This window comes from Talaromyces amestolkiae (genome assembly GCF_001896365.1).
Source record: "Talaromyces amestolkiae strain CIB chromosome Unknown scaffold8.1, whole genome shotgun sequence".
In the NCBI taxonomy this organism is placed as follows: domain Eukaryota; kingdom Fungi; phylum Ascomycota; class Eurotiomycetes; order Eurotiales; family Trichocomaceae; genus Talaromyces; species Talaromyces amestolkiae.
Genome location: NW_024468044.1, coordinates 31347 through 42734, shown reverse-complemented (window position 1 = coordinate 42734; position 11388 = coordinate 31347). Strand labels below are relative to the sequence as shown.

Below are 11388 nucleotides of genomic sequence, written 5' to 3'. Positions count from 1 at the left end.
TTCCTCATCAAGTAGCCATGGTAAAGCCCGAGAAAAAGCCTTGTATCCTTCGCACCAACATAGGAGAATTACTCCCAATCATCAAAGCTTAGGAAACTTGTATCTCAGTTTAGGGCTTTAATCCAATGTTCCCTTTATAAGGCGAAAATTCCAAATTATTTTCAACAAATTGGCGAGATGGCCGAGCGGTTATGGCGGATGTCTCAAGTTCTTACTTGAGGAGGGCGTACCCTCCACAATTATCCTATGTAAACAAAAGTTTATATAAGCATGCATCTCACGAAAGTGGCGTGGGTTCGAGTCCCACTCTCGTCAATTCCGTACAATTTTTTATTTTATGTTTACATTAACTTAAACTCTAAGCCCAAGCCGGTGTCGGCCATTTCTTACCACTATATCGGAAGAGGATATCACGCGAATTTATTAACACAATTATACGATATTTGCAACACTATTTGACAAGTTATTTGAAGCATATTTGAGGCCTTGATACAGGCCTAATTTCAGTCATTCTCCGAAACACAGATTGATCGATTTGCAGCTTGATATTTGTATGGGATTCACATATACAAAAGGGACAGAAATCTCAGATAGAAATGTAGAAGATACAGACGAATATTACACTGATTTTTCCCCATATATTGAGACTTCCCATTCTTTGATGCTACTGGTAAAAAACCTCCAATAGCCGGCACTACATGGATGTTTTATTGGGCGTGGCCATTTTCGTCAATCTTCTTTCTTTGTTATAAAACACTTCATCTACTATGTACATGTTGACAATTATGAACCATTACTACGCTTGAAAGGCCTTTTTTCAGTGTAAAATATTTCTTGACTATCAAGGAACGTATAACATAAATACGCTCAAAAGGCGCTTTTTGTTTGTAGGACATTTGATCTTGACTACTCAAGGAACGGGTGGACGGAACAATCTAAATCTGGGAACATTTCCTGTATTGAGGTCACGCATCGGCAGAGGCAGGAATAGCGCCAGGATCGTTTATGGGTATGCCAACATTTCCGACATTTACCTAGGAGTTGTTAGCCCTATCTAGAATCTCGACTCTTCCAACAACTGCCGGGGTGGTAGGGTACGAACCCTTTCTTGCTGAAGTATGCTCCGACCGCACAGTTTAATGATTTGCCTCTGCAAGTACTGTGATCGACAGAAATACGGGTCTCTACGGTCGAGGCCGTGCAAATGGTGGTCTCGGGGTTTGTACTCATACTTGTCGTCAAAACCCACGAGGTATTCGTAGATCTCCTTTTTTTGGCGTCTCGCCGTCTTGAAGACACATGATCTTGTCCTCCATTATGACATGGATCTTAGCAACAGCAGCAAGATGAAAGAAGCTAGACATTTTGGAGAAGTGTTCTCTGACCGGACTGGTGGTAATGATCCGGTTGAGTTTTTCGTCATGAATATCACAATATCGCCAAACCTTCCCATCGGGAGCAAATGTCTTCCCATCAAAATATGAGATAAGTTCTTCTCCCCAAATAGTAGTCTTGGGGTTTCTTGACATCCAGGGAGTATGAGGGTATCGTACGTCCATTTGAATTCAACCGTTTGGTAGATTGGATATTTTGATTATCCCCGAGGGTCTATTTTAGATATGATCAATGTATTTGACCAAGGCCCATTTTTGAAAGAATATCCACAATATGGCAAGATAATATCTAGATTCGCTTTATTCCCGTGTGTTATCCGACTGAGGATGACTTGAGGCGTAAGAATGGGCCTAGACCAGCGCATAATAGCTCTGATATCCTGGATGAACCTCAACATATGGTCGGGATGCTAGTCTTCAGGATCTAGAGACCTCGAGGGCTCTTGAAGTATTCTCATAGCGTCGAGCTCTTGGGAGATATCTCGAAGCTGAATTACTTCGTTAGCTTAAAGGTGTTATGAAAAGGATTTGGTTGGCCATCATTCTATCCTGAGGAGGAATCCATTGCATGAAGCAGTTGGGATATGGATAGAGTTCTGTGTCCTGAAAATAAACATTGAAAGTCAGAACAGCTCTTATGATAGGACGAATGAGGAATGGCACTGAGTTCGTACATGCCCTGGAAACCCGTCAACGTTTATCGATATATCATGTGAGAGTAGAATGGCACGTAACATCTCTGTTGCAAGACGTCATTTATGACGAGAAGGCAGAAAGATATAAGCCTACGATAGAGGAGGCACTTCGAATGAAGATTACAAAATCTTCTAACGAAGATCACGAGGAGGATGGAGTTGGCAAACAGGAACAAGATTTTACCAAGCTACGAGACCCTATGGATACATCAAGTGTAAGATTAAGCCCTGCTTTCCATTTTCTGGATCGTATCTCACATCTGCTTAGGATCAGTTGAGAGAAGTCGTTTTCAGCAGCTTGAATTTGAGGAATGAGACAGTTGCTAGACGTTTGAAACTATCCGGTAGAGCAGCATATTCGCGTGAAGAAAAGTTGAAGATCATCGATTTAGCAAATGGATCAATATTTCGCAACCATGAAACAGGAGAGGCAAGGCCAACCCTAATGGTGGATGTTTGCCGAAAGCTCTACATCAGCACTACAAACCTAAACCGATGGATGGAGGAGATTGAGGTCATCTCTGCATTATTCATTGGTAGATATCGCCTGAAGAAGAAACCGCAAACGCAAGACCATTGCGATACTGAAGACCAAAGCGTTTTCCAAGTAGTACCAGGTCAGGATGCCTCCTCAGTCCCTCCTACGCCAATAGAAGATGCATGCAAGCAAGTTGTCCAGGAGAGTGCGGACATCTCGTCAAACTACGTCGGTAGACGAAGGAATCTACCAACTCCTGCGGTAGATTTCAGAATGCTTAGACAGAAAGGAATTTCAGTTTTAGAGACTTGAATAGGGTTCGTATCCTTTTCTCCATGTTTACATTCGAGTTTACTAAAGCTCTTCTAAATGAAACATCCCGATTGTCCAGTTCCTTTCATCGGCAGGCCTCGCAAATGGAAAAATGTACTCACGTTTGAGGAAGCGTATACTATCGCGGGATTTCTAGAGAGGTAGGCTCATCAGTGACACCCACATCACCCTTCATCATCTCTACTACACCTCCGCTTATTGATGATATAAGCTCCGAAGCATCCTACAAGAAGGACGAAGCGACTGTCACTCAATCAAAAACGGGTCAGACAACCCACGAAGTCAACAAAGAGCTGTACAACATGGCTACTGAGCATGAGTCGAGAGCTCCTCGAGGTGAGAGATGGGATGTGTGTTCGGAGACTACGACAGCATGAAAAAATGCGTCGCATCAATATGACAGCGACTACTTCATTCCAGTGAACAGGTATGCTCATATCTTAAAGCTCATCAAAAAATTATATCAAGGCTAAGTTCATCTCAGATTGTAGCGGCACTTCCAGTGCGAATCGAACTAGACTACAATCATCCGTACGAAGGAGCACCGGCTCAGTGGGCCGTTGTTCTTAACCTCCTCTGAAGGCTTTCAGGTCCTCCTCCCCCTTGCGATCTCATTACGCGGATCTTCCACGACAAATGTCACTGGACCAAATGTTCTGTACGCTCAAGGTTGGACTATAGATCAGCCAACCCTCAGAGGAAATTTTCCTTGCAGAGGAAAACTGAATTATTATAACTCACTTGAGCTAGTACTTCAGGTTTTTGCTCACTCTATTGATCTCCATGTGCAAAATACCGAAATGATTTTTACGCAACTGTGGGGGGTGTGGCAACCTAGAAGGTACATGTGTGCTTGGAAGCTTTATGGGTCTCCAATTCATGCAGCCGGGTCAGAGAAAAACGCAATAGTCCTAGTCGAGGGAACTTACACAAGTCTCAATTATCTGGTCAACAAGTTATTGAATATTGGATCTCTAGTCTCTTTCAAAATTGGTGTTGATAGGCCCTTCCAACTTCTATGACTTAGTCACTTTGCTCTGATCACTCGTTACGCTCCACCTCAGAGACACGATTTGCTGGTTCAGAAGTTGATCGATATCACATACAACAAGTCGGATTCTGGGATGAACAATGTTAAACCGGGGGAAAACGAGCAAGCTATGAAACGTCGAAAGGCAGAGAAACGCTCTTTGGAGAGTATTTTGCAACAAGGAAATCAACTGTTTGATGGAGAACCACGCTGTCGGTTCTCTAATTGCCCATTTCCATGTCATATGCAAGTTCTCTATTGCAAATATCACGTGGAGCCTATGTTACAACTTTTTCGGCTCCTGACATTGAAACGTACGACTGAATGGCGCGATGTTTCAGAATGGAAACATACTATACCTATACCCGAGAATGCGAAAGCTTATATCGAAGTTATTAGACGCTTCTTTGAGCATCATCTCGAGGACCTGTGGGTGGTGGGCTTCGAATTTTTCTCGATTCCGAAGTATTCACCAGTGCACAACACAAATGGCAATCCGCTTGTTGAATGGAGGTCTATTTTCTAACGACGAACATTGACTATGAAATGTCCCTTGATATGTTCATTGAAAAGATATTGCAGGTTCTGACCAGAAGTCGCCAAGTTGGTGAAGGGTTCCTTGCTGTTTATCAGTCATATAAAACAAATGGACTCAGACCGCTGGAAATTCGAAAGAAAATCCTTGAAATCGGTTTATAGCTCAGAAAAGACTCAAATACTTTCATGGTCATCCGCTCAGGACATGTAATGCTTTCTAAGGCTACTTCATGAGGGGAACGACTTAATCGTACCCCGACACAGCCATATGGAAGGAAGAAATTTGCAGCCCGGTAGTGTGCATCTCATCTGTCAGAGGCTTTTCTTTCAAGTGCTGAATTTGAAACTCCAGTCAGTTCATCGTGGTCTTAGTAAAAGAGACTATGGGATCCATAGTAATTATTATCAAGATGCTGCCAACGATACGGAAGCAGGGGTGGAAATCATCCAAGAACAGCTATATTCACGGAGTTGAGATTATAACTGACTTGGTCACGTAGGTTAATGTTACATTGAAACCACCCATATTTTCCTCAATTCTACACTTAGACATCAGAATGATTAAAACTACATTCAATCTCTGCTCCTTCTATAGTTTATCTTCGCATAACAATGTGCCATCGCTGTACGATTATCGCATTATTTCATAACAGGAAAGCATACCTAATTCTGCACCCAGTTCAGAACACACGAAACCCAGATATCAATTCCTTATCAGACACCCATGACAAAGCACTAGACAAAGCCTCACATCCTTTGTACTGACACAGGAGAATCACTCCCAATCATCTAAAGCAAGGAAATCGTCAGATTGGGTTATCATAGTCCAATAGTCTCTTCATAGTGCGAAAAACTCATATAATGTTTCATCAATATGGCGAGATGGCCGAGTGGTTATGGCGGATGTCTCAAGTTCTTACTTGAGGAGGGCTTACCCTCCACAGTTATCCTTTATAAACTTATGTTTATATAAGTATGCATCTCTCGAAAGAGGCGTGGGTTCGAGTCCCACTCTCGTCATCCAAATTTTTTTCTCATAACCCTAAGCCTTCCAATTTAAATTGGAAATAAACCACGTGATCCGGACGTCACATAACCCTATACAAACCATTACCAAGAACCCATTAAGGGGATCTCCTTTTCGGTCAAGCGGTAATTTTGTCCGACACCTTATGTGAACTGTTGTCAGACCCCTCGACTTCGTAGATGTCATAGTTCTTTTTACATCCCCCTCCCTGTCTTGAAATTAGATTATTGTCCTCCATGATGGCATGAACAGTTAGCAGCAGCATCGTGGGAGTAGAAGCATGTTTGGCCGGATTTGTGGAATCTATCAATTCGGCTGAGTTGATTGTCCTGGATACCAATTGTATTATCACCTCGATCGAAAGGGCAAGCCCTTTCGGGATAGGGAAGTTATACTACTGACAAATTTGTATACAATCGCAAGAAATGTATCATACAATTAAGGAACGGAAAACCTGACTCGACACCAATGTCAATGAGCATAGAACAGGAAATCAACCCCCCCCCGGACCCTCGCCGATTCATAGCTTCGAATCCTTTACGGTGTTCTGAAGTACCGGCGCAGAAGACGATCTGGCATTCCTGCTCCTTCTATAATTCCTCCTCGTATAATGCTGTGCCACCGCTGCGAGAGTACCGTGTTGCGCATCCGGTCGAAAATGGGCAGGAACACTCGATGCACCTCCAGCATTATTCCCAGCAGAAGCATTCGCCTGACGAGATGTATCAGAGTCCTCAAATGAACGTCCGGGTAGGAGGTCGATATACGTCTGAACCCCAGACGACGCAGCCGGGAGTTGCGTGGAACACGACGATGAGTAGATAGAGTCACTGACAGATACGAATGGCATACGAGCAATGAACGCCGGAATAGGCGGTACAGGCATCCGCGGAATCGGCTCTGCGAATAGGGCCGGCGATACGGCTCGGTCAAGGCTGCGTGACTGCATCTGAAAGGCGTTATTTCGTCGACGACCGTTGGCGTGAATGGCATATGGTAAGGGCGATATCAATGATGACGACCGTCTGGAGTTTTCATAGTTGCGACGAAGATAAGGAGGTAGAGGCGCTTGAGGGCGGAGGTATGCTATGTCCGGCTGATGGGCGAACATTGCCGGAGGGATGAAGTTGGTTTCGAGGGAGCTGTCGCCAGGTGTCATGAGGTTATCGGCTGGCCCTGTGGATATGATGCTACCTTCGTAGCCCCCGTCTCGTTGGCGACTGGATCGGTAATTGTTCCTGCAGAAGGAGGAATAGGATATCTCTCTGCCGGAGACTATCTGAACGATTGAGATAGCGATGTTGACGATGCGGGATTCGACTTTGGTAATGTGTGCTTGAAACCATTGTGGTGAGAGGCTGATGCACTGAGGTAAAAAATGGAGAGCTCGTAAGAAGATTAGGTATATGGTCCAGAAGGCAAGATGCATGAGCCTTGAGGATTTGCAGTTCAGACAGGGGGTGTGGTTCTTCTCGTCGAGAAGGTGTCCTAGGGCTGTGGCTTCCATGATATTTCAATGAGCTAACAGATGGCAGACTGGGTATAGAGAGAAACTGATACAGTACTATTTGCTATATTCGTGTGTATGGAGATGAATCAGGGGTTTGAGAGGCCGGATGTTGACTTTTAACTTACCAAGCTGGGTGCTCCAGAGGAAAGAGCACCCAGAGGAAGGAGTGACTGTACCCCAGTAGAAACTCATTCTACTAAAAACCCCGCAAATTCAGTTTACTCTAGGATCTAATGGCCATTTTTTCCCCCCGCGAGCCAGCATCAATTCTCGATACATGTCGTTGCATGTTGACCAAGCTAATTACCAAAAATGGAAAGGTGGGGGAATTGCCGATAACCGTTACCTTTCTCATCGAACAAAGTTATCTTCAAGACCTCGGCTTACTACTTATTGTTTATCCCCAATAAGGAATATCGTAGATGATACTTCCACTCCCAAGGCTACCGCTCATTCAATCGTCAATACGATACTTGCGATTCCACAGAAGCATGGCATCCATCCAGGCAACACCTGCCCGACCCCGCAGGTTCGCTCCATTGAGACAGGATGCAGATACGAGTGATGCGCCGAAATTGAAGGGCATTGTTTTTGATGTCGATGGAACATTATGGTAAATATATCGCCTGATCATCTATACTATTCACCAGTATGTCAAGATGCTGACATCCCTGCAACAGCCTTCCGCAACATTACATGTTCCCACAGATGCGGTATGAATCATCTCCGCAGAAAAAAAAACCTTTGGCTAAATGAATCACTCTATGATCAGATCCGCTTTAGGAATCGATCAAAAGACCGATATCCTAGAACACATTCGCAATCTCCCCAATGAACAGGCCCGTACCGAAGCTGTCGCAAAAGTGCAGGCAATCGAGCGCGAGGCAATGCTTGCACAGCAGCCTCAGCCGGGCCTTGTCACATTAATGAATTATCTCGAGAAGAAGGGGATCCGTCGTGCTTTATGCACGAGAAATTTCGAGTAAGTTTTCTACTTATGGCTTCTTATTGTTATTGCCCGATGTGTGTATTCTGATACCAATGTAGAGCACCTGTAACACATCTCTTACAAAATCATCTTCCGAATCACATCTTTGAGCCGATTGTGACGCGCGATACGCCTGACCTTCTGCCCAAACCAGAGCCTTCTGGGCTACTGCATATTGCAGAGCAATGGGGCTTGAGCAATCGTGCAGATAGTATGATTATGGTATGATAATGCTTATCATCTCTATATCTTGTCGAATCAGCAATTGCTGACTGTTTTTCTAGGTCGGAGATAGCATTGACGATATGACTGCCGGACATACTGCCGGTGCAGCAACTGTACTCCTTGCAAACGAACGCAATACGCATTTGAAAGAGCATGTGCACACCGATATCTGTATTTCAAGACTCGATGAACTCGTTGATATCCTGGAAAATGGGTTCGTGGGTGATAATTGTGCTGTTTCCGGCAGCACGTAAAATTCCACATTCATGGAAAGCTCCAAGTTGTTATATATACAGATAGAGGACATATACAGTACAACAAAATCGTGATATCCTACCCACGACGCCATGAATGCAGTATGCAAAAGACCTACTCGCAAATAAGAATAATACAACATCGTGCATATTTACCGCCGGCCAGGACGGTATTGGTCMCCTCCTCGGCCGCCACGACCGCGGCCTCTGCCATTACCACGTCCTCGAGGAGGAGGACCGGGTCTTCCTCTCGAAAAATTTCCTGGCGGCGGCCTATAACCAGACGGAGGGGAACGAGATCGCCTTCGTTGTCTGTTGTTGAAGTCATCATCTCGATCCCGGTAATCTCTGGGCTGGAATGGCGGTGGTGGTTCACGAGGTAATGGAGGGAGACCAGGAGGTGGCGGAGGAAGCTGTTCTCCATGTAGACCCCGATTTTGGCCAAGAGCTCCTCTAAAAGTAATCTTTCCTCGACCGCCGCGGGGATTCGGCTGGGACCTCTTTCCATGGAGTACTAGCGTATCCTCGTCGTCTGTTGGTGTGGTGTTTTGTGGATGAGTGGCGCGGCCACGGATGCTCATGCCCGGATTATCAGCCTTCTTAGGGCCAATGACGGAATTGAGGTTCGTAATTACCGATGGCGTGTAATCTTTTAAGGAGAATGTGCTCGACGTTGTTGGGACCTTTTTGAGAGGGCAGTCACCAAATAGATGGTTTTTATTGGTACAGTAGCTGCATGATATAGAGACTTTGATTGGACCGTCCAGAGGCTGCACTCTGGGAAACTTCCATAATTTATCACAGTCGAATTCGGTGTGGGTATCAGAGCCACAATAATCGCATGGCGTCTCTGCAGCCGAGGCTTTCAGACTGGATGGGCATTGATGGGCATCGTGGCCAGCTTCACGACAACGTTGACATCGCCTAACAGAGGGGCACAGTCGATCCTCGTGTAAGTTCCAAGCGCCACAATTCTCGCACTAAACAAAATCAGTCAAAGCTTATGAAACGGAATAAAGTTGACAAACCTCCTTGGTAGGACAGACAGACGAAAGGTGCCCCTCCTGCAAGCATTCCGTACACGATATAGGTCTCGTCAAATCGAGTTCATTGATATTAGAATTATAAAAGAAGAAACGAGCTTGTATCTCGAGATCTTTGACTTTCAGATCAGCGAGAATAGCCGGAGATGTGGTATAGCTTGCTGCAAAGTCGGCAAACGCCTCGGCTTTCGACTGTGGCGGAAGCTGTGTGATTGAGGGCTCTGATAAGACACTGCCGGTTTCTTGCGTGGATGGCTTGTCGGCTTGGGTAGAAGGAAGAGGATCGACGATGAAAGGCGGGGTGGAGAGGTCAACTGCATCATCTTGAGTATCGTTCAAGTCATGACCATTACTTTGCTGTCCGATATTCAACATCATGGAATCGTCCCCTTCAGAGACTTCTCCCGAATCCGAAGCATCGGAATCATCGACAAAGTATGTTTTTTGCTCTTGGTCGATCTTGGAGCTGGATTCGGTTGTACCAACGTCGCCCTTGTTGTGTGCCTCCTCTTCCGAGATAGATGCGCTGCGACTTCGGAAAAACTTGTCATTCACTGCGTCGAAAGCTGACTTGGCCTGTTGATTCTTGACAGCTGCAGCCGCGGGTTTCGCGCCAAGGGTAGTCCGAATGGCACTACGGCTTGCTTGATTCCAACTCACTGTAGGCGCATTTCTCTTTTGTCGCTTGTTGCTTTTCTGCTCGGGTTCGTTGTCGCTGTTTGAAGAATCAGATCCAGACGATGAGGTGGAGTTCTCTGGATCAACTTCTAGCGGAGTCGTACTGAACTTGGCGCCTTGCGGCACGAAGTCTACCGGTTCCTTCTTTGCCGCTTTCTTCGACTTTCGCGACTTTTTCTTTGCGGAGGTAGAGGGGTTGGGATTCGGCTGTGATCGCGCTTGGCCGACTGAAGCAGTGCGCGAGTCGCCCTCGTCGTCCGAAATGCCGGCCATCATGGGTAGATGTCGTGCGCGCAAAGGGAGAACGAATGAAGTTCGAAAGAGTCGCGGACTCAAGCGGGAGTATCGTTAGACAAAAAAGCCGCGCTGCATGCTGGAGTATCAGTTCGCGCAAAATGAACCCTTCTCTTCAATCCAACTTGTTGGGTGCTTCCTGTCGTTATCGGTTGTGCAGTCTTAATTTTTTTGTAGATCGGACTTGAAGGACGAATGGAGCAAGGCACAAGCTTCAGCCAATCATATGCAGGAATGTCTTGGCACGTTTTACGTAGTAGTCTCACAGAAGCAGAGCTACGAATGCTGTGTTATGCTACAACCCTTCGCTTCATGCCGAAAATAAAAGTGTTCAAGCGAAATGTAGAAGTCTATATCTAGTGCCCAATATCGTTGAAGACAGCGCTGAAGTTCGCCTCGAGTACCGCGCTAACCAGATCGGGATCACCAGACAAAAAGAGCAAACAACCGCCGCGCTAGTCCGATCGTGGATGAAGTTTTAGCAGGTGTTTTGTTAGTCTGGCCTCTCTACAGCCGACGACGACAACCACGCAATCGCCCCAGACAGACCACATTTTTCCTGTTGCCTGGTCTGAATGAAAATATCAATTAATCCAACTACATACGTCGTCTACCACTCTGCTCTGCCATCGGATTTGTCGGTCTCTTTCCTTCCGTCTATTCATTCCTCACTGCACGCGACCTTACTGGTCCCTCTCCTTGTTCTCTTCTCCTCGGGCTCCTCACCGGCGGAAGACATTCGAACCATCTCGCCCTACATTGGAACTCCGCCGCCGAATATCATCCATCCTATATATCCTCTATCAGCGGCTGATTTCAGCTACGTGCTTGCGTCTAAATTACTCTCGGAACCCGCCCACTCGTTGACACCTACCTCTCCAATACCGCCAAACTGTCGTCCC

The 11388-nt window shown here is 45.7% G+C and overlaps 3 protein-coding genes across 3 annotated transcripts; 1 reads left to right on the top strand and 2 right to left on the bottom strand.

Annotated features, from left to right (window-relative positions):
- Positions 1–6014: 6014 nt before the first annotated feature.
- BHQ10_004575 (uncharacterized protein) lies at positions 6015–7001 on the bottom strand (the record flags this gene model as incomplete). Its single annotated transcript, XM_040876955.1, has 1 exon — positions 6015–7001. One exon carries the CDS (start codon positions 6999–7001, stop codon positions 6015–6017), a length of 987 nt encoding a protein of 328 aa, XP_040733079.1.
- A 494-nt stretch (positions 7002–7495) lies between these two features.
- BHQ10_004574 (uncharacterized protein) lies at positions 7496–8471 on the top strand (the record flags this gene model as incomplete). The annotated part of the gene is made up of 5 exons (XM_040876954.1): positions 7496–7617; positions 7685–7717; positions 7777–7986; positions 8052–8214; positions 8277–8471. The coding sequence occupies 5 exons, from the start codon at positions 7496–7498 to the stop codon at positions 8469–8471; spliced, it is 723 nt and encodes a 240-aa protein (XP_040733078.1).
- Positions 8472–8586: 115 nt separating this feature from the next.
- On the bottom strand, positions 8587–10465 carry BHQ10_004573 (uncharacterized protein; the record flags this gene model as incomplete). The annotated part of the gene is made up of 4 exons (XM_040876953.1): positions 8587–8969; positions 9043–9154; positions 9221–9451; positions 9500–10465. 4 exons carry the CDS (start codon positions 10463–10465, stop codon positions 8587–8589), a joined length of 1692 nt encoding a protein of 563 aa, XP_040733077.1.
- Positions 10466–11388: the final 923 nt, after the last annotated feature.